Source organism: Limanda limanda, chromosome 5, assembly GCF_963576545.1.
Source record: "Limanda limanda chromosome 5, fLimLim1.1, whole genome shotgun sequence".
Taxonomy (NCBI): Eukaryota; Metazoa; Chordata; class Actinopteri; order Pleuronectiformes; family Pleuronectidae; genus Limanda; species Limanda limanda.
This window is the reverse complement of record NC_083640.1, coordinates 25,987,037-26,014,594: the sequence shown is the minus strand read 5'-3', so window position 1 is coordinate 26,014,594 and position 27,558 is coordinate 25,987,037. Positions and strand designations below refer to the sequence as shown.

The following is a 27,558-nucleotide window of genomic DNA, read 5'->3' as shown; positions in this document are numbered from 1 at the left end:
AACATGTAGCTGTAAACAAATTCAATAAATAGCCCTGAGTCAGCTCTGCATTACACTGAGGGCCTGTCCAGGATGAACCCCCCCCCCCCCCCCCCCCCTTGCCCCAGTTCACCAGTGACTGGCTCCAGTCTCCCCACTGCCCACACAGTTTAAGGGGTAAAGATGATGTATGGATAAAAAATAAATCGGTGGCCCCTTTCACATTTACATTATACATAGCTATTTGATCTCTTGCTGATATAAAAATATTGTTTAGTGCAATTTCAATATCTCTTTGTAGAAGTACATTTCTTAACTTTCTTTATCTATAGAGTTTGGGTCTGGGACATTGAAACATGGTAAAACTCTGTGCATGGCTGTCTTTAAAGAAAATAATGTCATTTATGTTTCATCAAATATACACTATGCGATGGTCCTGATATGTAAAGCTGTTGCTTCATGTTCTGAACATCCTCTGGACAAATGAATAAACCTGAACGATTGGGTTGATTGGCTGCAGCTTCACCGCTCTGATCGCCGTCCCCATCTTTTCCTATAAACCTACACTGACCCAGGAATCCAGCCGTCTTCCCCCGGACACCTTGGCCTGATTACTGGGATGCATACGATGAGAGTGAGTACATGTGTTCCCCTCTCTACAGACTTGGCAGTGGGCTAGTAGAGATGGTCATAGGCACTACAAGGAAACCTTCCTGTTTCGGAGGTAAACTTTGTGACCCTGTTCACGTCCTGTTGGGACTGATTTCTTTCTACGAGAGGGGCTTCAGCCAAAGCCTCTGGGGAAGTCCTGATCTCATATTTCCATCTCTCACTGTCAGCAGTCGGTAGTTAATCAGTCAGGAGAAGAGTAATGGGACAGATAAAGTGCAAAATGACCCCCCCTCCCAAACCTCAACATGTGCCACGACCCGTCTTTGGCTGTGTCGTTCCCCCTGCTCTATGATGTCTCTCCCTCCTCTTCCCGCGCCGTCGTCCCTCTCTGTCTTTCTGCTGCGCCCAGGGACAGTCCAACAGGTTCTCACTTCTTTTTGAAAAAAGAGAAAAGTCTCTTGTCCTGGTCTGAGATGCGGTGGGCTCGTCTGGAGGACTGACTGCTGTGGGCCCGCGACAGGGAGGAGGGGGCCGAGCGCCACTCGTCCTGGTGCTTGTCCATCAGCTGCTGGTCAATCACTGTGTGCATATCATCCTGGAGACAAGGACGGACATTAGACAGCTTCCTGTCTCAGTTTTACATTATATGTGACAATAATGTTATTCTACGTGGCCTCAGATTTGCTGTGTGGGAATAATTAAAACCTTAATATAGGAAAATGTGCAAAAGAAGCTTTGAGCTAAAACTGTTAAAATAGGAATCTGACCATCACATTATACCATAGAATCAAATGGAAAACATCCAGCACGGTAATTTGTAAAGTTCATTCCCCCAGTCATTAACAATTACACAGTGAACGGTATCATGTAAGGTGCTGTGACTGGAGCAGTTTGTGGTTCAGTGAAATCAACACTGTGATTTGCTCCTCTTTAAAGCTGTCCTGCAGAAATGCACATTTCAAGAGATGTTCAAGGACATGATACAAAATCCAGTTGAAGCACATTCAGCTCAGAGTTTACTAAACTTGATGAAAATTCCCATTTCAATAAGGAAAGAGAGCAGCCGATGCAGTCAAAACTCTTTTGAGGAAAATGTCTTCTTGCTCCTCAAAAAGTCCATGATGACAATGTCATTCCCAAATTGTGACCCTTGTAAATCCAGGGCACTGTTCAGACCTGGTTCTAACATCTGTCCTGAGAGATCCAATCACAGGTGGTCAGCTTTAAGTACGACTGTTCACACCGGGAATTAGGATCTTGTGATCGAAATCCTCATTCTCAACTCTATATGCAAATAATTACGGACGTCATTTCTGTTAAAATTATGTTGAGAGAGTGAGAGAGAGAGAGAGAGAGAGAGAGAGAGAGAGAGAGAGAGAGAGAGAGAGAGAGAGAGAGAGAGAGCGAGAGAGAGAGAGAGAGAGAGAGAGAGAGGTTAGAGAGGAGTCCGGATGAATGAATGTGTGCAGCTATGGAGAAAGATATGATAATTAAAGTTACAGACAAATGGTCACAGACAAATCACTGTATCGACCCGAGAAGCCTGACAAGACATTTAAACTGTGGAGGGATCTCTGATATTTACACCAGGTCTGAACTGTGACCATATGTGGGATATTTATTTTTGTTGTAAAGAGTAATTCAACACCTGAATAGCTTCTAGAGGGCCAGGGGAGAGACTGTTTGGTAATAAGAGTCTGAATGAAAAGTAAATTCAGTGTTGCATGAATCAGGATTTTTCTGTTTTCCTGTCCCGATGATGATCCCTGAGAAACACTGATCTGCACTAAATACTTTGACTTAAAGGATAAAGACAACGCTAATGCAACCAGGGGTTTCTGACCAGCTGCTTGGTGCTCACTATATGAGTTAATACATTTTATTAGTAAACTATTAGTCGTCTTCGGATGTTACCTAATCCTAGTCAAATACAGCCATGCTTCACCCTCACATTCACATTTGCTGGTGGTACAGGAACTAATATTTGGTGTCTGTGCAGACACCTCTTAGCGTGAACACTGGGATACAGGTGATGGAGACAGGCCGGTGGAGAGAGAGGGTGGTGGGATAGGATGGTTCTCTGTGTGATGGTTAATGGTTTCAGAGAGACAGGGAAGCTGGGATGAGCATTGCTCCAGTCTGAGTCAGTTAACCGTGGCATGGAATGGCTCAGCGCGGCGAGGGTGAAACGGCGAGATGGCGCAGCTCGGGCTCACCTCTAAGGCAGGAGGAGGGGGTGTGGGGTACCACAGGGGAGAGAGGGCGGTACGGAAGCTGAGAAAGGCCACTAGATCAGAAACCACAAGAGCCAAACAGTAAAGAGCCCTGAGGAGGCAAACTGTAGGCAGGGAGAAGAGAGAGAGAGAGAGAGAGGAAAGAGCTGCCAGTTAGGGACGAGGAGGGGGATGGAGGGCACACACACACACACACCCTCACTGCCAACCCACTGACAAACACTCAGAGGTTAATTGAGAGGTTAAGTGTATGTGCACACATTGTGTTTAAATACAATGAGACTGAACACAAGTGACAGGGAAGAGAAGGGAAAATGGATAGAAACTGTTCCAGTCTATATTTTGACAATTAGATTAACATAATCCATCCAGGAACTACATTTACAGAGCAGATTCTTTATGTCACTACCTAGAAATATCTGTACGTAAGAACGTCAGGACTGTTATAGGCTTTTACTGATAAACTCGCTTGTGACCTCTGACCCACCTGCCAGGCCTCCAGCTGCTGCGACAGGTTGAGCTTCTGCTGGATGGCATCCAGGAGTTGGCTATTCAGAGACATGATGTCTATTTTACATTTGGCCAGCTCCATCTCCACCGCTTTCTTTCTGCAAGACACACACAATACACAGAGAGACGCTAGAGGTATCTTACAAGCATGAAAGGCTGCATGTGAGGAACTCCTTCACATAGAGATGAATTCAGAACGACTCTTATAAAGAGTGGATTGACTCTTTTATTCAATATTCATCCACTTACATGTGTTTATGTTAATATAAACTTAATATAAGACCAGAAATTCAACTATCAGTGCCTCTAATACTGATTAACATTATTACTTATTATGGCTCTGGCTTAATATTAAAACCCCTCAGAAATAACTTGAATAAGCTCATTTTCTAAAGTGTCCTCAATCTGTATCTATTTAATGTGAGTGAATAAGTGATGTGCATCCCCATTAGCTGTGCACTATAGCATAACTAGTTTTCCTTTTGTCACAATTAAAAATGTATATACATTTAAACATAACTTATACATTTATATCTAAAGACATTTTTGAAACTTTTCAGTCTTTATAAATGAACATCAATATTGCAATTTACATATGTACAAATAAAAACATAAGACCTATATAGTGAAACCAAATAAATACTATTTTCTTATGAATAAAAACGTATTATGCTTAGCATCCTCCCAAAATATGGTAAATGGTCTCTCTCTATATATAGAAGCTTTTCTAACATTGATGACAACTCAAAGTGCTTCACACCCGTCCATACACACATTCAGACATTGCGTCTATGTGCAGCCTTTTCTCTATCGCACATCATTCACACAGTCTACCTCCTAAGCCACAACGTCTTTAAATAGGTTTCATATTTGCTTTTGATACATTGATTTATTAATTAATTTATCCCTTACATATGGATAAGGAAACCTAATACTTGAAAAGTCATTGCTGTGACCTGGGCACAGATATATTTCAAAAGTAAAGTCGGACAGGGAAGGAAACACATTCAGTTTGAGGAAGTCAGAGCAATCCAAATTTGTTGGAGATTGGGTACAAACAACTACACAACTAAAGTGCAGGAGGTCATTCAGTTACATTTTCTATTCCAAATAAGGGCATTCATCTGACTTCCCTTCCTGTCGTACATTTTTTAGGGATGTGACATCAGCACTTTACTTGGTAAATACAGTGTCATGACTTCCTAAAATGCATAAAGATTATGTAATAAACTGTGATTGTCCTATAAACATTTCTTTAACAGATCTCTTGAATAGTTTATAAAGTAGTTTTAATATATTATATTATATTATATTATATAGGCTGTATATATTTACAATATAAATCTATTCTTTTCTATTATTCATTCATTATAATCATCATTTTTACTGCATCAGTGATGTGGTCCTACTTGGCTATGGCGTCGTCTCGGTCTCTGATCGCACTCTGGAGCTGCTCGCTGGGTTCTCGTAGTTCAGCCATCACCCTCATCCGCTGGTTGTCCTCCCTGAGAGAGCACATCTCCACAGAGAGAAGCGCCATCTGCAGGTCACATGGAAGAGAGCATCAAACAGAGCTGTGAGCCACAGGCAGGATACAGGCTGTAATGGCAGATTGATACAGTGGGCTACTCATGTGTGAGATCTTGAGTTGACCCACTTCAATGGGAGGATAAGTGAACTGTGTGTGTGTGTGTGTGTGTGTGTGTGTGTGTGTGTGTGTGTGTGTGTGTGTGTGTGTGTGTGTGTGTGTGTGTGTGTGTGTGCGTGTGCGTGTGCGTGTGCGTGTGTGTGTGTTTGTGTGTGTGTGTGTGTGTGTGTGTGTGTGTGTGTGTGTGTGTGTGTGTGTGTAAGATGGCATTTCAAACCAATTGCAACCCATTGTGAGTGAGCTCTCCTTGCAGAAATGAGACGAGGTTGAAAAGATGTCCTACATTACAAACAAAATACATCAAATTCACATCAGCTAAGGAACTGATGAGAACCACATCTGCACCACTGGGTCATGTTATTCTTAGACATGAGTATTTGTTAATTCATTGTTATTTCACAAAGAAAGATCGGATGTGAAGTAGAATTAATGAACCCTGTCTGACACTTCCATAGGATGAGAAGCAGAGCCTTGGTGTGTCCCTTTAAAAAAGGGAAAGCTGAACATGTATATCAAGTCCATGTACAGTATACGATGTATATGAGTGTACACATGTGTACAGATGTTATAGACGCTCGTACCTGATTGTGCAGCTGCAGCAGCTCCCCTTGGCCGCTGCGTGTTTTGTCCTGCTCCGCCTCGTGCAGCTCTCTGACCTCCCTCAGCTCTTCTCCCATCTTCCTCACCTGCTCCTCCAGAGCCTCCTCATCACTGCGCCGCGAGCCCTTTCAACACGACACACACTCACTGTCAATGTACTGCTACTGGCCATTCTGTGGTTCATTATTCTGTCTCTAAAATAGGCAGTATCCTGTAAAAGCACTATTAGTCCATTATTAGCAGGTAGTCAACCCCAAGTGGCCCCTGACGGAAGTGATATATGACAGAGAAAGTGCTGCACATAGATGCACTGATGAATGTGTGAGCACTGTAAAGCGCTTTAAGTAGTCACCAACACTAGACTGTCTGGTCTAAAAAGACTCATTATACCTTAAATCTTCCACTAATTAATTCATATTTAATTTGGTTAATATTCTTCACTGCCAGTTTTGTAAACACTACATAATCATGTTCTAAGGCCGTCATTGCCCTTCAATGAGGCAGGGTTTGCTTTATTATTAACAGATGGGTTAAGAAAAGTGCGATATTAAAGTGGCTATTTATCGTTACGTAAACATGAACATAAATGTATCCAGAGATAAATGTGTGAATAGCAACACTCATAGAGATACAACAGGAATGGCAGGTGGAGCCAAAAGATCTCAGGTCAGTGAAAAATAAAAGTGTGTAAGTTACAACCATAACAAAACCTGCTTCATTTCATTTACAAAATTATCTATATCATTTTCTGGCTCTTTCTCAAACACTAAATTACATGAGTGGGTGCTTACTACACTGTCTCATACCATTGATTCTGTTTGCACTAGTAATACCTAGTAACTACATAGTTCTTCCAACAAATGAATTGGAAACCCCTTATTTTGTGAGATGTCATTTCTCCAGAGCTGCTGAGCTGCCAGGGAGTTGTTCATTACCGTGGACTCGTTGCCATCCAGCAGGTTCTGTGTCAGCCTCCGCAGCTCCAGAAGGCCGGTGTGGAGGCTGCCAGTAGGCACATCCTTGGCAGAGGACGTCTCCGAGGAATCGTCCATGGAAGAATCGGTGGACAGCGCAGAGTCGGTGATGTCGTTTCCCCGGAGATGGGAGCAGAGTGAGCGGACCTCGCAGTAGGCCTCCCACAGCTGGAGACGCAACTGGACAAGTTGGAGGGGGGGATATTTAGATATTAGTTTCACAAGCTCCTGGTGCTGACAGCAGGATGGAATAAATTAAAATAACTTTGTATAGAGCATTTTTCAACACAAAGAACAAAGTGCTGCCCAACAAGAAAAAAAATCCTTAAAATACAGAGGGAAGTAGATAAATAGTAACGGTAATAATAATAATAATGATAGAATAACAATAATAGCCTGGCAGCCCGAGTTAATGCTGAAATATGCCATCTGAAAAAGTATGGATTTTAGCCGAGATTTAAAAGACATCGTCTCAAACGGCCTTATTTCCTCAGGCAATTTATCCAGAACCTTGGAGCCCTGATGATAAAAAACAATCTGCAACCCCCATGGGTTGTGATATGCTGCTCAAAGGATAGGTTAAAGTCGCACGGATTTCAAGCAACAAACAAAGAGCGGACTCAACAAAACATCATCCAAGACTCATGGTAGTAATTACCTGCTCCCTCTCCTGCTCCTGCTCCTCCTGCTCCATGCTCTGTTCTATCTCACACAGCAGACTGGACGGGTGTGGGGTGAGGCCGTGGAGGCTGTGCTCCTCTGACAGCTCCTCCAGCCGAGAGGTCAGCTGCCTGTGGGACACTTGAACCTCCTGGAGCTCCAGCTGGCTCTGCCTCAACTGGACACAACCAAGACGGCAAACTTTTAACAGAACGAAGTGTGAATATCTGCAGAGGTCTGACATCAGGACTAACTGTGGTTGAACACAAATTTAGCTTTGTCCAAGTGCATTTTATTAGCTGCTGTCAAAGATCTACCAGTCCTTCGTGTCTCCGTACCTGTAGATCCTTCTCCTGACACTGCTTCTCCAACACCAGCGTCCTCTCTCTGAAGTCGTCCACTGTGCTCTGCAGCAGCTCATTCTCCTCCAGCATGATGTGCACCCTGCGCTCCAGCTCCATCTTCCTCTCGGACAGCATCTTAATCTAACATGTCAGACAGCACCGCTCAGTTACTACGCCCCCGGGTAAAAGGTATTAACTAGTGAAATGGAGGATTGTTCAGATTTCCGGGTCGATAGCAGCAGTTTGGCAGCTGCGGGCCTGATTGAAAGCTGCATTTTATTGTTGCTCTGACTCTGAGGGAAGCAGGGCTCTTACACAAGATTAAAAAGTACTCCCACTGGTCTAAAGAATGTTTGTTGCCTAGCATGGGCGTAGGTGCTAGTTGCCACCCTCATCTTCAGGAATGTTTTGGTGATATATCAGCTTACCATTCACCATGGCTGTATAATATAACAGCCTTCTAGGCTAACCTCGCAACAGCACAACTTCTTCCACATGAATTGTTTCTCTCTTTAGCAGCCCGAGCAGCTTTCCCCATTAAACAAACATCCATTCTTGCTCATTTCTATCCCTCCTGCTTATGACCTACATCTGGTAACCTACTTCACGGATCAGTTGTTTTTTTCACCACCATATGAGTACCAACATTTTCCAACTTCTGGATATTTTTAGGCTGCTATAGTCACCGTCTTTTCAGCAATGTGGGGGGAAAAGCCATTAGTCATCAGCATATGTGGTATAAAGGCAAAGCGATGGAGATGTGGGAGCACCCAGACATTGCAGTAACTCAGCCAAATATAGAGCAGAGCCTCTCCTTCCAATTATAGCACAGGCTCTGCAGTCTGGGTGTTTTCTGCCTGTCTTTGAAGAGAAGCTACGGAGGAACTCTCCGCTGTTTTAACTCTCTAATGGTATCAATGTTTATGAGGCTGATACATGAGCACGGCTGACATCACAACATATCACATGCTCTGATTAGCATCAGGTTTTTCATGCTTAAACTGTATTTCATGGAAACAGGGATTGCTGTAAAGATGTGGAAATGCCATTAAAGGTTTTCCATCATACATGAAATATCTGTGACAACATAAGATCCTAATTGGATCAACACATCTAATAAGAGATTAAAAGCAATTGTAATTTCTGAACGGGAAATGAAAATGATGCAAGTCATGTTTGTGTTATTTCACAAGACGCTGCATGCAGCATGCAGTCAGGCCGACAGACAGCGCTCGGTTACCACTCACTTCTAGCCCTTGCTGCTCCGACCAAGGGGGGAGGAGATTGAGTAAAGGAGGAACGAGTGAGGAGAGAGATACAGATTACAGAGAGAGGAAAACAACAAGTATAAGAGAAAGTGCCCAGAAGCAATTCCAGTAGCATGACGGGAGAAAGTTGTACACTACCTCTCTTTCCTGACAGTGTTTAGTGGATTTTCGTTAACTTGTTATCAAAAACTGAAACTTTAAACTATGTCACCCAGGCTTCTTGCTGAGAGCCAGTAACTGCAAGCATGCAACTTCATTTCTGATGACTTCTAGAGTATAGCTGAACTATTCTGTTCAGTTTAGCTCTTGGACGATGTGCACTCTGAAAGGTATAATGGCAAAATGCTCCAGATGGTGGCTCACCTCAGCCTGTAGAGTCTCCAGTCCTGTCATGTGTTGTCTCGTAGACATGCTCTTCTCCCTGAAGTCGCCACGTAATGAATGGACCTGAGTGGACAGCTGCTTCTCCACCTCTGCAGCCTGGACACACACACACACACACACAACACGGAACATTTACCTTTGATCAGTCTGCTTTCACTTTACTTCACTGATTTATTCTCCACTCCCATAACACTGTCAGACTCAGAGAAAAGTTTAAATAAGAATAACAATCACTGCAGCAGAGACAAAAATCTTTTTTTTATTCTTCTCACTCTCACGTCATTATCAGTTGACAAAGCCTGTTGCCTACATTACCCACAATGCAAGAAGAAGCAGGCAAAACACGCCTTAGATGTAACAAGCCAAACTTTAAATTAAATTACACAAAACTATAAGTTCTTGATTAGACAGTAAATATACACAGTTGTATCCTAATAAGACGTAACAAGATGTACTTTATATCCAATTAGACAGTTCAAGAAATAATGTGTTCTTCGCTATAAATTACACAAACAAGGTTGTCCCTTGTAAGGACTGCCATCAGACCATTTAATGCTGTGTCACTATTCAAACCTAGTAGCCACCTTAGCCGATGCCAGGACACTGCATTATATCCCGCTGTTACATCCTTTTTTATTAGAATGTGATTAACACATTACTTCAGACTTTTTTCACCATTTACTTCACCTAGGAATATGATGCAGCAGACCTGTAAACTTTATTGTGATGAAGCAGTGGAGTATAATTGCTGTTCTTGGTAACAACAACATGTTGTTAAAGTTACATTAACTGCTTAGTTCAGTGAGAAAGACTACACAGCAATCTTTATTTTGTGTTTACTTAGACTTAGAAAGTGACTCATTAGAGCTTGAGACACACACACACACACACACACACACACACACACACACACACACACACACACACACACACACACAAACGCACAGAGATGCATTAACACGCTGGTATTCAGAACATGTATTACTGACGTAGTTTTGTTTTAAATCATCCCTCCCCACACTCTTATATGATACACTGTTCCTCTGAGTGAGCATTTCCCGCAAATGTCGCGGCCCTTTTCGGAAGCGTTCAATAGTCCACAGCTCAGTGTTTGTGCTCTCTGCAGCACACTCAGAGATGAGCCTATATCGGCCAGGTGGGAACAGACTATTCAGTGCCAGGCTGGGCTTCATTAGCATAGAGCTGCACTCAGGAAGCTCCCGCTCGCATCCTCATCACTGCCATGGCAACAGCAAAATCCAAAAAATGACTCACTTTTTACAGCTCACTGAGGAGACTAAACATGGCTTATATAGAGCCAAAAACAAAACTTAAAGCAAGGAGCTATTCAGGTTGAAATCTTTTTCATTTTTCAATTATGTCTTTTTAACACTAGTGTGCATCAATATGAATTGCAGCCTCTAGGTGACACTACACACTGCATCAGCCTTCCAACAGGCTCACAGAGATTTGTAGAGGCTCAACAGCTGGTCATGTACATGAGTTTACTTCAGTTCACTCCAGTCCTCAGGTAACTCTGGTGTGAGTCTGTGTCAGTGTTCTGCTGGGAGGACAAGCTGCCAGGACAACTCGGCCTCAGCCTCAGCTCCGCTCTGAACAATAACTTAATGGATGGAAACAGTGCGACTACTCTGCTGTGACCCTGAGGGGTTTGTAACCAGAGGAACTACCTGTAAGGAAAGGTAAAATGCCAGTGGTCCTCCTCATATGCCCACCATTCAAACATTGGAGCACATTTGAGCAATTTAGGGCTCAGTTTGTTGCCCAAAGACACTTTGGTATGTGAGCTGGAGGAGCTGGGTATAGAACTAACAACCTTCTGGTTAGTGGACAACCTGCTCTATTTCCTGAGCCTCAGCCACCTTGAACACATTCATCATCTTTCTGCTAGTTCAATGCTATTCCAGAAAAGACTGACATATAATAAGAATAAGTAAAAGTTGTTACTAATGATAAAAGAGAGTAATCTATTTGAAAAATAAATACATAGAACAAAAAATGTCTGACAGACGATTCTGAGTCCAAAGCGGGACTTTTGGACTCAGTTTGAAGTTACATTTTAAAGATTTCAATACTGCTGGCTGTGCTCAGATCATCTGGCAGAGGAAAGCAAAGAAGTTACTTTTTTTTTTTAAACTCAATGATGGTTAATTTCTTTCCACCTTACTCCAAAATGATTGCCCATTAAACCTGACTGCAAATAATTTGTACGAATTATTATGTTTTCAACAACACAAAGATGGAATTTACAAAATCAGAACAAGTGTAAGATAAGATAAACATAATGAGTATATGGTTTACTGGTATGGTTTCATGGAGATTACTAATCAATGAGCCAGACATATCCTGCTAAATGGGTTTTGTGGGTTTCATTATCATGTGGCAAATCCATGTGTACATCTGACACTCAAAGCAGGTTAAACAATCACTGCAGACAGTATCTGTTACCCTGTAGAAAAGTTGAGTCAGTGTTACAGTCATGGCCGCAGCCTCAGCTTCTCTGTGTTTCCCCTGTGTTTCCCCTTGTGCCTGTGTGTTCCCCCTTGTGTGTCTCTCTGTGTTGTGTATGTGGGCCAGACGTGGCTCATCACTCCCAGGCCTACCGCCACGTTTCCTGATCGAGCGATCTCCCCCTCCTCATCCTTGCTGCACACCTAGTTCCCATCTCCAATCCACCCTGCAGTGTATATGAACCCTTTGCCTTTCATCCACTGTTCAAACTGCCAACTCTTAAATTTGCTGCTCACCAAGAGCTGTAGTTAAAGTCTGCCAATTGAACTGTAAAGTCATGTTTTCAGTGAGGTTTTTTTTTGTAATCCTTAAACTCTGACCTTTTTTCGCCTAGTGACAGGATGGCCAAACCAATCAGCCTGACCCCTGCCACAGCCACTAACTCAACATACACCAACTTCACTGGACCTGCCACCTCTCTCCCCACTTTACCTTACTGCCTTTTTCAGGACATTAAAACCCTTTAAACCTGCTCCTGTGTTTGGTTTGTGGCACTTTGGTGCAGCATCTAGTGAAATCGTAATAGTCAGTGAATGGAACTAGATGCATATAACCATAAGGTCACCCCAGCCTTATACCCAAGCCTTATTTAAACACAATGGAAGCTCCATGTTATACATAAAGGAGAATCTGAGTTGAAACATTGACATTTTAGATGAAGTATGGTAAAAAAAATGTGTGTCACACAATGTAACCATAACATGCATTATGGGATATTTCAAACAACTGAGCTGTGATATACCGGAGATAAGTGAGAAACAGACACAAGCTGATCCTCCAGGAAACTTGTTTGATTAAAAATCATATAGTTTAAGAGAGTTGAAATATTTTGTCAAAGATTCATCATTTAAATGACACAAGATGCTGCACATTTGATGTAATTGTTTAAACACAGCAGCAGTGTTCTGTGATCCCTCAAAGGATAAGTGAATGGATGGATTTTCAAAAATATACCTGAGTTCCCTACGACAACTTATTTATTATGTTTTTTGCTACCACCACGTGCTGTTTCTACCCCCAGCCTCAAAACAAAAAGTATTAAACACATTTATAGAATAATTTTCAGCTCTAGTTTGTCTCAGGCTTAAATCACCTCGTTGCATTACTGTGAGCTCATGTATGAGTCAGCGGGGGTCCGGCTACAGAGTCCAGATGTGGGTTTCTATGTGACAGCTGCACAATTCTGCGTCTGCTAAATAGATGAACAGTCAGTGGGAGCCTGTGCAGCTCAGACAGTTCACAGCGCTCACATGACATGTGACCCACTGGCCCAACAAGCTGACAGACTGAGATACTATAAAAAAAAGAGTTGACCGCAGACTGCCTGATTTGCAGTCACTTAATCTGCATGTAAATTCCTCAGATATCCCAGATCAAGTATTATCAGCACGACTTCAGCAGAGACGCTTTCCTTTACAGCCTCTCTACTCTGACAATCACCTGAGTAAATACATTCACATTGCAGGGGGAATAAGTTGAGAGCCGAGACTTGAAAAGTAGATTTCCCTCCTGTTGATTCAGTAACAGGCGACCTGTGGCTGTGGAACATGATCCATCAGATATGACTGAAAGGTGCTTTACTTGGTCTTTGGTGGCTCAACCTGGCATCAAACTATCTGGACATCACATTCCCATGGTAACAACACGTGGCAGTTCCGATTTGCATGTCACTCTGGTTGTCCTAGCAACCAGGAAGAAGGATTGGCCGAGCTGCGACGTGTAGTCTCGATGCTTCTGGTATTTTCATTTGTCGCTGCCTTGTCTAGACCTACGGAGGATGGGCAACCCTGCTTTCAAGCGGTTCTGTCCCGGAAGCTGATCCTAACAGCAACCGTTACCTGGGGCTGATGGGAAGCAGAGGATGATAGCTGGGCAGATACTCATGTTCACTAGGAAGCCACATTTCTACTTTTGTCATTCAAAGATATTCACAATACACCTTGTTTGTTATATTATTTCTGATGACACGTCAATAACAAATTATTGCTCCTCTACAGCCCACAGTCTATGCTACGGCCTTGAATAAAGTCAAGGTTTATGAGCAGAGGATGGCGCACCCTGTTAAGGGCTACAAGGCAAATTGTGATATGTGCATATGGGCTATACAAATAAAATGTTATTGATTTATTGATTTGAACCACTTTGATGAGTCCCTTGAGGCTGCTTTCACATTTGAAGGTTGAGAGAGGGAGAATTGACCATGACCATAAAGCATGAAGACGCACTGAGTCAGTGCATCTTCAGCCATCTGTGACCATGTGTGTTGATGTAATTAGAGAAAGGTCCTTTTCCTGCTGCCTCACTCTGACCAGATTAGACCTGAGGAGACTGGCTGTTCTCACACTGGAGATCCATACACACAGCACACACCTCCGAGGCTCATCTACAATATCAACGGAACCTTAATATAATATGTAGTTTGATGACCAGTGTACACACACACAAACTCACACACACACACACACACACACACACACACACACACACACACACACACACAGACACACACACCCTACTCAGAGGTATAACCACAGGAGGTGTACACGTCTGCTGAGGGAAAGATTCAATAGCTGAAGATTACATTTTTTAGATCCTCTTTACTTTAATATCTAAGTTACCTGCTGTTATTAATTAAGTAAAGTATGCGCTGCATGGAGTTGTTTTGGTCCGGGGCTGAATGCATATGGCAAGGCTATTAGCAGGGATTATAGCCTAATCCCCTCAGCGCTGCATTTTAGCCCATGACTTACATCACTTCCTATGGAGCGCCCTGCCTTGTCAAGGTCGTCCCACTGCAGCCAATAGAAGGTTGTGTTAATAAGTTAGCAGGGTCACAGGCTTTTTTTGTGAATCTTATTTCTGGCTTAAAGGTTTGCTTTAGAAATGATCCTCTGAAAGTGGCTATTTATATAAGGAGTAGAAAATACAATTTATAAATCTAAAATAAATATACAAAAAGCTCTTCAGTTAAAAAAAATGATAACTAAGAATTTGAAATTAACAGAGGATTAAATTAGTAATAATCTTTACACTTCATTTCTGCATTTCTATATATCTACAATTATCTGCTTTAGACATTACCCTGAGAAAAGCTGGTACTTAGAGAACAAATCAAATGAATAAATCCAAAATTAATACATAAAGATCTTTTCAGTTAATCATTATAATTATAGAAATTGCTAACTGAGCAAGAAACTTCTTTATTTCTGCATCTCAAAGGACAAAAAAAGGTATTTTTCCTCAATAGATGAATAAGTACTTTCATACATAAAATACAAACATGCGTATGTGTGGATGTATGTATGAATACATATTTGCATGTACAAAATTTATGAAATCAAAAATGATTAAAACATTTTTAAATAAATAAATTCTGAAATGAAAATAATACAAATTAGATTATTGAATGAATGTTAAATATTGGGAAAAATAAATAAAAGAATTGTTTATTTTTTACGCTACGCTTTCAATTTTTTTATGGTATGCTTTATTTCTGCATTTCTATATATAACATACATGTGTATGTATGGGAACGTATTATGAAATATGATTAGGCAAATTGATATCTTAATGAATTATCAATATCTATTTATACTTTGTATACACATATGTATCAATAAATACATTTCATTATGAATTTCTCCACGAACTTTGTCACATGTTTCTCTTATAATTTTAAACACTTAAAATGTTTTTTTATGATTTATTGGCTAATGGCTTTTGTGTGTTTTTGTTCACCTAGAGCAGGGATGCCAGGGTGAAATTGGACAGGGGGCCAGATTTTTTCAAGCAAGACCTCAGGGGGCCGGATTACACTTTCGGACTGAAAAGGCCAAACACTGACTCAACACATGGATAGGTAGGTTATTTGAAATTATTCATGAAGGCCTACACATCAATAAGAAATTGCATCGGCACCAAAATAGCCTCACAATGAGGCCTAAAATTACATAGCCTAAAGCAGGAGACAGTTACCCTCTAAAAACGTTACATTTTCCTATCCATGCAAGTAGCCTACATTTATAAATTAGAAATGCAACAAAATAGACTAGGTGCCAACAAAACACATTTCCTATAAATAACAAAAGTGTAAACTGTTAATTACTTTTATTATATTTATTGAAGGCTTGCACATGAAAACAAGTCAATGCAAAATAACGCCAATTAAAAGAAGGCCAGGCCAAGTAGGCCTAAACGAGTCACAGAAAGAAAGCGCCAGAATAAAGTAGTCCAACATTAGACCATGTGATTGAATATCCAGTAGGAATTAGTAAAACAAAACGGTTCTTGAAAAAATAGGCAAATATGAGCTATCTAAAAACTAAATTGGCTCAATAACAGATGAGGCACATTAACTTTGCCAGTCATCACCAGTCACCAACCCATATTTCCACACACCCATGTGCCTTTATGGCACTAGCCTGGCTATCAGTCAACCCCAGCCCCTTTTATTCCCTCCCCCCCATATCACACTGGAAATTATAAAATATATCATACTCTCTGTATATTCTTTGTATACATAAGTCTATATACACATATTTATACATGTGTACATGTTATAATTACTATTATTATATCACTATTACTATTATTAGTATATATACTGTTGCTGCCATTATTACTATATACTGCTTTTATATTGGTATAATTACTATCATATATAAATATATATTATGTTATATTATATACTATATATACTGTACTATTCTTATATACTGTCTAACAATAACATTACCATCTGTTTTTTATTCTTTCTACCTCAATATTTTTTATTTTATTCTATTGTATTGTATTTTATTGTATTCAAATGTACCGGCTGCTATGACAACTTAATTTCCCTTCGGAAAGTTCTCTCTCTCTCTCTCTCTCTCTCTCTCTCTCTCTCTCTCTCTCTCTCTCTCTCTCTCTCTCTCTCTCTCTCTCTCTCTCTCTCTCTCTCTCTCTCTCTCTCTCTCTCTCTCTCTCTCTCTCTCTCTCTCTCTCTCTCTCTCTCTCTCTCTCTCTCTCTCTCTCTCTCTCTCTCTCTCTCTCTCTCTTTCTCTCTCTCTCAACAACACTCGTCTTCTTCCTCCACTTCCTCATTCACCCCTGACACGCCAACGAACCAGCCAATGAGAGCCTGTCATCCCACACATCCATTGGTCAAGAACTGTCACATGTCCGACCCCGACCTATTCACAGACACTCAGGACATCTCAGTACTTATTCAACACGGTGTACTTAGCGGAACATTCATAACAACCACATATCAAGCAGTCGAACAGAACTCAACTATCAGTTCGTTACAATATGTATTAAAATAAAACGAACCTTCGTGTGTATCTCGACATTTGGAGAATACGGCTTGCTGTTTCTGTAGCGATGATGCTAGCTCGTTTAGCTTTTGAGTCCGGAGTTGCCCTGTGTACTCGCCGTATTTCTCGGCGTGGGTCTCGTAGTGTCGTTTGATGTTGTACTCCTTTAGTACAGCCACTTGTTGACGACAGATAAGACACACGGGTTTGCCTCCTACTTCCCAAAAGAAATAATTTTCTCTCCATCTATCCTGAAAGATGCGAGCTTCAGTGTCGACCTTCCTCTTCTTTGACAACATCTCGATCAGCACTACCGGCGCTGCTGCAGCTGAGGCGGGCAGCAGCAACAGACCAACTAACGGAGTCCACCGAAAATTTTAATTTTTTTTTTTTTTTTTAATTCCATCAAAATTAAATTAAAATTTATATTCTCCCCTTATCACCCTCGGGCCGGATGTGATGTACAGTCGGGCCGGGTCCGGCCCGCGGGCCGTAACCCTGGCATCACTGACCTAGAGGCAGTGGATGTGCTTGAGCTGTAAGTTTGGAGCCTGGTCCTCAACAGATGTGTCTATTGTTCAGTCACCACTCTGTGACAAGTGATTTTCAGAAGGAATGACAAGGGACTGCACTAAGAAGCTCATAATCATCAGGAATATGTGCTATTCCATAGTTTTAACAGGACAGTTCCAATTAGAGCTAGCCATAATGCCTAAATTGGGCAGAAATAAATAGCGCACACATTGTTTCCTCCGTTTCGCATTCTCTCTTTTCACTCTGAGCTGTAAATGGTCAACATTACTCAGTCACCACCGATCACTGAGTAATAAGCCCAGAGAGAGAGAGAAACAGCAATAAGAAAGCAATTTAGACATAGAGAAAAGGGGATATAAGAGAGAGAGAGAGAGAGAGAGAGAGAGAGAGAGAGAGAGAGAGAGAGAGAGAGAGAGAGAGAGAGAGAGAGAGAGAGAGAGAGAGCACTGTGGCTGACCTCTTTTATTTCATTACACAGCAGGTCTCCCTCTGTCTGCCCAATGCACTGAATCATAAGATCTGGATCGATGGAGTCAATAAGGTCTTGTGAATTTCACTGAGTCATAAAGACCACCAGATATTCCCTGCGCCCAAAACACAAAACAGACCACTTTCAGGGAAATGTCTGTATCACTCCCACACCCAGGTTTCAATTAAAATAAATGCACTTTAATTACGCTAAGTGTCTGCTCTCTGCTTCAATCCATGTCAACTGACTTCTCCAGCACAAATTCCTGATTGCAGTTTGACGATGTTGTTGGAGCAGGAGCGAGCAGGAGGCTGCTTTAATCTGATGGAAAGACAACGAGGAGAACTGCTCTACACAGCAGTGAACCACACAGCACCACACAGAGCCTTCTCCTCCCCGAGCAGCATGTGCCCAGCAGCAGATCACAGCTTCTCCCAGGAGAAAAAACACACACGTGCGCATGTGAGCGTTGCCATGGACAGCCGTAATGAGGGGGTTATAAAATCACCTGCACAGGCTTGTCAGCCTTTTCTATAGAGCTCTGGGCCTCCTGACATGTAGTCTTGGCACCCACTGCCAGCCTGTAGCAGCTAACAACACTGTCAGGCCTCTGTGTACAGCCCCTGAGCTGATGCTGTATAATGGTCTTAAAGGAGTTTAGGCTGTATATCCCTCTGACAGGCTTGGAAGCATGACGCCATCCTGCTCACCCGTGTGACATAACAGTTGTCAGGCACGAGACAGAATTTTGGGGAAATGTGATTATCATTTAATTCTGCGTTGACAAGACCTGATTGGGAATGAAGCCACAATCAGGAATCAGAGCGTGTGCAAATAAACAAAAACACCGTAATGTACACTCTATCCATTCTAAATGTCCAGAAATTAGTTAGTAATGACATTAAGTATGGATTATTTTTTGCAAATTCAGGATTGCTGATGCAGTCACATTGTGGATTTTGGATCTTGGAGACAGCTGATGGTGGATTATAATTACAACTACATTTCTTAGATATACAATATTCCTACTTGCATACACTACCATTACTGGCAATACCTCTTACAATCATGCTCTTCCCTTCTTCTCTGTCAGACATTTTCATTTGTACAAATACTTTAAACATTGACACACCTCTCCATTTATGTTAGACACAATCTTTTCTCATCAATGTTCTAAATATTGTTTTTTGTTGATGTAACAGTGTGACGTTTATTGCATTTCTGTCCATCATGGGAAGAATCCCTCACTGGATGTTGCACCTTGTTCAGCCCTATGAGGCAAATTGTGATTTGTAAATATGGGCTATACAAAAAAAATCAATGGATGATAAGTGGTCCTTGTTTCGGTGTAGATTGAGCAGATTGACGTGTTTGAGCTCCTCAGCAAGGAGTTAATCAGTTATACAAACGCTATAGCACTCTCGGCTCCATCAATCTGCATCCACTGCCAATCTCAGTTCATCCTAATGTGTGTGTCCAGTATATCAAGTGGGAAAGAGTATAGCTTCAGTACATCATGTCAAATAAAATACAGCTTCACGTTGTCGTGCCAACCCTGAGCACTGCTGTATGTACAGTCTGTATCTGTATGTATCTTAGATATCGGATATCTGCCAATCGATCCATTTTCTCTCTCCCATCTCCATCTCCTATCACACCTTTTTTACCGTGCAATCAAATCACCTGTCAATGTGCCTAGTGCTATTGCATAAGTGTGCAGTCCAATCATTCTAAATTATTCAACTTAAGACCCTGGAAGCTATGCTTTTATATTGATGAGTTAGCATAATTCAGGTGAAGTTAGAAAGAGAGATAGACGGGCTGAATAAAGGTAGAGCCCCCGTTTGCCCTGGGGGGGACGATGAATCTTGATGAACCTTCAGTTGGCTGAGCACCTTATATAATGCCAGCCAGGCAGACGTGAACTGGACAGAGTGGCCCCAGGCCAGGCCACACACACACACACACACACACACAAAGACACGCTGGCATTTGGCAGAGAAATGTTTCTTAGTGGGTTGCAGGGATCTTTAAAGCAACATTTAACCAATGTGATACACTGACTCAAAGCCAAAACTAATTAAATTTCAATGCAGATAGACCAGGACCTTGTGAAGCAGTAAATGTGAAGCACACACACACACACATACACACACATACACACATACACACTGCTCACCCTACTGAGTTGCTCCAGCAGTCGGTGGTTCTGTTCAGAGAGCTCACTGATGGCCTTGGTCTTGTCCCTGTCAGCCTCCCTCAGCTGGACCTGGTGCAGCTCTAGCTCGCACTGCAGCTGCTGGACGTCCGTCTCCAGCTCGGCCTCGCGACCCTCCCACTCCCCCTCTCTTCTCTCCAGACGCCGACGTAACTCGTGCTTCTCCTGCTCCAAGTGCTGCATGTCATAGGAGGAGGGTGATATGGTTAAAACTGTGATTTACTCAGATTTGAACAGTGTTGCCTTAATTATTGAGGTTTAGACAAAGTCATAGACAAATGCTGGTTTCAACCGACAGAGACAGTTGTGCTCAACCTCTGAAAAAAATTCAGTAGAGGAACAAACTTCAGAACTTTAAACTTGACACTTGATTCCATTGGGGTTGCTGATGATGTACAGAGGCGTCAGAACTATGCATTTATCATTAACATGACAACATATGATACGAACAGTGAAGACAGTTTAAAGTTTAGTTTGAGTAAAAGACGAAAAAGTTCGAAAGAGTAACAATAACTGCAACTCTAATGATAAAATGTAAGCACACATTGAATCTACAATCTGGGATAGAGTTTAGGGATTTTAAAACTGAACCAATCTCTTGTGTTCCCTGTCTCCTGGAGTGACAGTTAAAATTATACAATGCTTCTACTCTCTAGATGGCAATGAACGGTGAGCAGATGCACGGCATGGCCAGCGGCTGTCAGTTTGGATGTGAGTTGTTATTATGTTTAAGTCCAGGGTTGAAGCAGCTGGCATCTGTGTGGCCACTATTTCATCTAATGGCTGAATGCCCAAAACAAAAGGAGGGATCACAGGGATTCAAAACAAGACGACAAAACAACATCAACCGCCACTAGAGCCGGGAACTGTAACAACATCAATAACAACAAGCAGGAGCTTATTTCTCTGAGCTGCAACACCAGGATGAATATGGATAAAAGGGCTGAACAGATGTACAGTTGATACATAGAAGGCCCTGGACAGGATTAGTCTTTGTGGTGTCTCAGGCCATGCGTTGGGCTTGTGTCAAGGATTTTAAAAACCACAGCTCAGCTTCACAGTATGAAATAACTCAGACTAAAAATACAGAAACACTGAGGTCCACTTCTTTCTTTAGATCGGCGTGACAAGCCAGTTAAAAAAGGCTTATTCTGCAGCTTATAGCACATTAGATACAATAATACACAGCCATGGAAAAGGTGAATCATGCTACATGACTTTGAATGCGAGGCTCTATACACTCTGCATTTGTTAGGACCCTGTTGAGTTTGTTTACATTGCGATGGTCCAAAGTTGGCTCTCGGATTATGGCATTTTGAGGCCACACGTGAAAGAGGCTTATGGCAGCATTAAAACTAGAGTGAGTGACATTAAGTTTACCTCTAATTTCTCGTTGAGATCTTTGTGCATTTTCTCATATTGCTTGCTCAAGTCTTGGTTTCTCTCCAGCAGTGCTTTGCCGAGTTTAGCAGCTAAAACCAAGTCTTTCTCCTTCTGGTGGAAGAGCGACAGTAGGTCTGCGTTGTGCCCCACGACAGGCATCTCTAGGTCCGGCAGCTCCTCCTCGTCGTCCCGCTCCCCGGTGAGCATGGCCAGTTCCTCCTCCAAGGCCATACCGAGGCCTCCGGAGCCGGCGTGCCGCAGCGGGTGACCCTGGAAGCCGCCGGAGTCCTGAGCGGCGCCGGGCCGGGGCTCCATGCAGTCGCTGTCCAGCTCCAGTGGTGCTGAACCCGCGGCAGACGTCTGCAGGTCGAGGCAGGAAGCGGACATCGCCACCCGGCGGAGGAAAAGCCAAACGGATAAGAGCCGACGGATTTCACTCCGGATGAACCCACCCTGCTCTGACTGGGCTGGGCTGACCGGGCCGGCTCGTTATCGACCATCCATCCATCATCCTCCGAATTCAGAGCTACTCTTCCCAGTTTCCTCACGTCCCTCTCTGCTGGTTCACCCACCAGTCGCGACTCTGACTTGAATCCCAGCAATCACCGCCTCTCCTGCGGCGCACTGTCTGGGTGCGATCGGACACGCAGGCTGGTATTATCCGGGTATAAAGCGCCTGGAGGAGCTGCGCGCTGCGGTCGGTCGGTCAGGGTCCACCCCGTCTCGGGGTCCCGGCTCCCCCATAATGATGACTGGCCTTTTACACCGGAGGCTTTTGCCAGTCAAACAGATGAGCGCGATCCCGATGCTTCTCAACCTCTTTCCCTTTTTGAGTGCGCGTTCCCGCCACGGTAGTGACGCAAGCTGCAACCTGTTACAAACCGCGCGCCCATTGGCTGAAAACCATAGCGCCATATTTTGGTGAATCTCACACATGTGAGAGACCCTCCATAGTGAGCACGTGCAGAGATATAATAAGAAAACGCTGGCAGCGGCCATTGGGATCCATGATGGACCTGTGACGAATTTACAATCACCAATAAGCAGGGATTCAACACCAAAATACCATGATGGATGTTATTGATATTAAATAATAACCTATTAGGAAAACTAGTAAATTACTTGTATTACAAAGTCACCAAAACATGACAGATATGTTGTGTTGAGTGTATGATAACTGTCACATTTCAACTGACAAATCAGTTTCTATTTGTCCAATAAATGAGCGTAGCTTCCGGGACAACGTAGTTATCGCCATGTTTTCCAACCTACGTCTGAGGAAGAGCCAGCGGGGTAGGGAGATTATCATTTCAAATATTAAAGATACTTTTTGAGAATATTCACTTCTTGTTTTACCTAATGTAACACACACACACACACACACACACACACACACACACACACACAGACACACACACACACACACAGACACACATACACACACACACACACACACAACCTTAGTGGTGTTGACGTAGCTAACATCCATGATTGCTCGCTACAGGCTTCACTTACTGCTACCCGTAGCTAGCTTAATTAACATTAGCATTCCCTACCCGGAGCCGATGCATATGCATTTTCCTGACGACTATAACTAAAACGTTCTATTGAGCTACTACCTGATAGTAGAAAGTAATTCAAATCAGTCCCACATAACAAGCCTGTTATAGTATAATAATAACAATGTTAATGATAGAAATAAGAATAACAACCAGAATGATAATAGGTGTCCCGGCATTCTCGATACTCAGATTTTACTGATAATATATATGAATTTACAGTATAATATGAATGCTGGACATTAACTTATATAGATAAAAAATAAGTTGATATATTTAGCGCCTTTCAAGAGATGCAAGGACGCTTTACATGTGTGTTTGAGTCGTGATTTCATCACTTTTACAGGATATACTTAATATTCTATTTGCTGTATGTGAGCTTTTGCTACTAGTTGTATATATTTGATGACAGAATGGAATTATTATTCCAAATACTGTATGTGATATAACTAAGCAAGTGTAATGTAGCTTTGAACAGTAGTTGTTCACATCCATGGCAGCTGTACAGGACTTTATGAAGTGAAATGTTACATTGGCCTCAACTGTTATTTATGCATCATTTTCTGCTGTTGATCAGCCCTAAATTCTACAGCTCCTGTCTAATTTGCCCCATGCTTAACATTTATTTTCATTTATTTTAAAGGCATTTTCTTCCAGTTTTCTTTCTAAAAGATTGAAGCGGTAGTAGCGTATCCCAAGAGGCTAAGCCCTTAAATGATCCAAACTAGGATCAATAGAGAACCTTTTGCAATCTGAACCTTACTTACAAACACCTACAGTGTTTATAAGTAAGTAAGGACAGAATTAACTAAATGCATAGATGTGTAATTCCTTCTGACGTCGATGGCAAAATGTTACTAAGTCATGTGTGTATTGTTATCATATTTTTAAAATATGTATGCCTTCAACACTGAGGCATGACTGAAGAGTCGCAATCAGTATTAGGCTTAGGGCAGTTAAGGTCCTCTCAGATATAGTCATATGGGTGTATGGGTGGGGGGCTGAATGGGGTAGGGATCAGGTTGGGGCGGAGCATTGGTGATGAATGATTACAAACAAAGCCTCTTGAGCTCATAAAGTGAAGGGACAAAAGAAGTGGGTCACAGCTTGCTGGTCCACGGTTGCCTAGCTCCTGAGGGGGGCACACAGGAAATAATGGGTGATTTCCTCAGTGCACATCAAACGTGACCGCTAAGCTAAAGGAATTAATCAACCCACATTATCCTTATTAATGCTGATGGTGTTTTGTTGATGGCAGGTTCATCAAAAACACAACATCTGTGCCATAAAAAGAGGTACGTGCTGTATTATGATCAGACCAGTCTGTGCAGTGTCTTTTAAAAAAACAGATATTAAAAACAATATTAGTGATTGTGGAAGCAGTGTTGCCACAGCAGAATTAACCAGATAAGGTTTTTTTTGTCATGTATGAAAATAGTGTGTTAATTGCATGAAGCTACACATCAACAGAATACACATCAGTCACCCACACTGAAGTTCCTGTTTGGATGGAGATAAACAAGACACTTTATTGATGTTTATTTCAGACTGCGGCGCCCTCTGTGGAAAAAATAGGACATTACAGCCACATAGTCAAAACGATTGGTAATCAGCAGTCTTACACTGCACTGCTTTAAATGACTGCACAGATCAGAGCTGAAAAAACATTTAGCTGTGTGACAAAAATCATAGGAGGGCCACTCAGTTATATCGTGAAGGGTTGACAATTATTGGGGGTGTAGCGTTGTTTTATTAATACAAGATCATAGTTGTGATTCATAACTGAAACTGTGGATTCTGAATTTCTGCAGTAGGACAGTTGTTTGCGACCAATCACAAGGACAACGTTCCCCTAGAGAACATTAGTCGCCTATTTTCTCGGATGGATTGTCAACTACATCAAAAGCATTGGTTGTTAATTTCCCAGTGACAGGATTTCGTTCTCCTATTTCCACATTATTTGCTTGCAGTCGTGTGATTTACCAAATAAGTAAAACACCATTAATTCCTTCAGACAGTGAATCATAGTAACACTTTGCAGTCAGTATCTAGAGCAGCATCTCCTCAGTACTGTGTGTGCTGTGCTTATGTAACATCAAATCTTAGTCATACAGGCCTGACTGCCTTTTTTTCAACTGATGCAAGGTTTGGATGCTTATTATGTAACACGTGTAACTGGCTTTTCAAACCTCTAGACTGCAGCGTTTCTCTCTGATAGCCCTAACCGTATAACTCAACATTGAAGATATAAACATGAAGCAATTTCAATGTTTTACCAGGAGGTGGCAGTGTTTTTATACTTGTAAATGACAAGGAAAGCTCCTGTCAAAGTGCTGAAGAGGTTTCCCTCTGATCATGTTGCTTTCCCATGATGATAGTTTGTGCCATTGCTTTGTTTATGAGCCACCATTGTTTAGTGTAGTATGTAACTTGCTAATTTGTTTGTAGGGAATTAGATTTCTAACATCAACAATATTGTGCTCGCACACTGCAGAGCAGATCTGAATTGTCATCTGAATCTTAGGTGATTCATAAGTAATGATTACTGTGCATTACAGTGACATCCCAGTGAAACACCCAGTTTGAAGGTGTTGGAATTTTCCGTCTTTACTTCAGAATTAAGCTGGGATTGGCCTTTGAGACATACAGTACCTTGTTGCTAGGTAACATCAGTATGATGCCTCTGCCTGAATCACAGAGGAAATGCAACCCTTTTCATATTAATGTGAATAAATCATAATCATAAACCATTTTTGTTTTCTGCTTCTTTAACGGAAATAATTGTGACTTTTAATGCAACAAGAAAATATTACCTTTTTTACCTTTGCATTTACTGTAAACATGTTGTACAGTAGCTGCGAAGGTTAAAAAAAGTGCCTGCTTAAAGCAGTCCCTCAGCTCTAACAGCATCTTGTATTATGTAATGGTATAAGCTAAAAGAGGGTTCTATTTATAAATTATTACACATTTTTTTCTCAACTATATTTAAGGATCAGAAGGAAGGTTCTTTCTGAATTCTGTTGTTCTCTGCTGCACAGATATGAAGTTGCACAAACACTGTTTGTGGCAGGTGATGACCTCATCCTGGGTTTACAGTATGTAGGCAAGTAATTAGGTTATAGTTTGTCCAGACACACAGATTACAGTAACAGATCATCTTGGCTGAATCAAAGAAATCTGTGGCAGCTGAGCTCAGAAATGTCACTGAGTCATCTGATTAAATCAATTCCTCACTATTGGGAGGTGTGAACTGACTCCAGGCCAGCATATGGGAGTATGCTGACCTGCCCTTAGATAAAAAAAAATATATATATATTTGTTTGTTGCACAGCTGAGGCAAGAATTTTACATGGCTTTATTAGTACGGTCATAAAATCTAATTAGCACTTGAACAAGAATGTACAGTAACATGCTTTCATCCTCTGAGCAGCTTGTCCCCGCTGCTGAACTGCTTGCCAGGTCAGGTTTTGCAATCTGTATGTGTGTGTGTGTGTGTGTGTGGGGGGGGGGGGGGGGGGGGGTGAGAGTGTGTGTGTGTGTGTGTGTGTGTGACACTGGGGATCAAGTGACACATATTATTAATGCATTACTGTTATATACCATTTTTATTTCAAAATTCTTTGTAATTTCTATTAGAGGACGTTTGATTAGGTTTGGGTGTATGTGGGATTTTTGGTTTTCCAGTTTTATGATGTATGACGAAAGAAAGGAGAATGCTCCTGTTGAGTCCTGCTAAACTTAATCTAAGAGTAAAGTGATTACATTTGTAACCATTAAATCATTATCAAGGAACAATTTTAAATAGAACTCAGTTTCTCAGCCTAAATCTAACTTTTATATTTGAAAAAATTTGAATTTTTGTTATGATTATTTGATATTATATGGTTAAAACTGTGTTTTTGCATTAACAAGTAAATTGTTCTAAAATCCTGCTATATTTGACTTTTCAAGCAGTTTTATGCAAAATCAAGACTTTTCTGAATAACAAATTATACATGTTGCATTTGGTTTCTTTTATCAACTGCAACCTCCATCTCCTTTTTCATTTCTTTCTTTCATGTGTATTTGCACATGAAAGCAAAGTTGTAATCACATCCTTGTCCTGACAGTTATTAGTTTGCACTGCTGCTATTGATTTAGAGGAGATTTTGGAGGGGTCATTCTGTTAAGTTACTCATGAGCTGCACAATTTAACAATTCTTTAGTAACTGATGCGAACGTAGTTTGCAACTACTAGGACCTGACTATAAACGCAGTGTGTCAAACTGCATATATTAGTGCGATTAGAGGCGGCTGCTGCAGTATGGGGAGAGGAAGAAATCGTTGGGGGTGGTAAGGGTGAGCGGTTGACAGAGA

The 27,558-nt window shown here is 41.7% G+C and overlaps 1 protein-coding gene across 1 annotated transcript; it reads right to left on the bottom strand.

Moving 5' to 3' along the window:
• Nucleotides 1-1,018: 1,018 nt before the first annotated feature.
• On the bottom strand, nt 1,019-22,030 carry bicdl1 (BICD family like cargo adaptor 1). The gene is made up of 11 exons (XM_061071960.1): nt 21,641-22,030; nt 20,222-20,437; nt 9,193-9,309; nt 8,809-8,820; nt 7,556-7,702; nt 7,216-7,395; nt 6,519-6,737; nt 5,565-5,708; nt 4,745-4,875; nt 3,313-3,433; nt 1,019-1,186 (listed from the first exon to the last, which is right to left on the bottom strand). The coding sequence occupies exons 1-11, from the start codon at nt 22,028-22,030 to the stop codon at nt 1,019-1,021; spliced, it is 1,845 nt and encodes a 614-aa protein (XP_060927943.1).
• Nucleotides 22,031-27,558: the final 5,528 nt, after the last annotated feature.

Excerpts from the sequence above, each read along its gene's own strand:
- bicdl1 (XM_061071960.1), bottom strand. The coding sequence starts at position 22,030 with ATGTCCGCTTCCTGCCTCGACCTGCAGACGTCTGCCGCGGGTTCAGCA. Across the intron at positions 4,876-5,564 it reads TGCTGCAGCTGCACAATCAG|ATGGCGCTTCTCTCTGTGGA; the intron begins GTACGAGCGTCT and ends TGTGACCTGCAG. Across the intron at positions 3,434-4,744 it reads CGAGACGACGCCATAGCCAA|AAAGAAAGCGGTGGAGATGG; the intron begins GTAGGACCACAT and ends TGTGTCTTGCAG.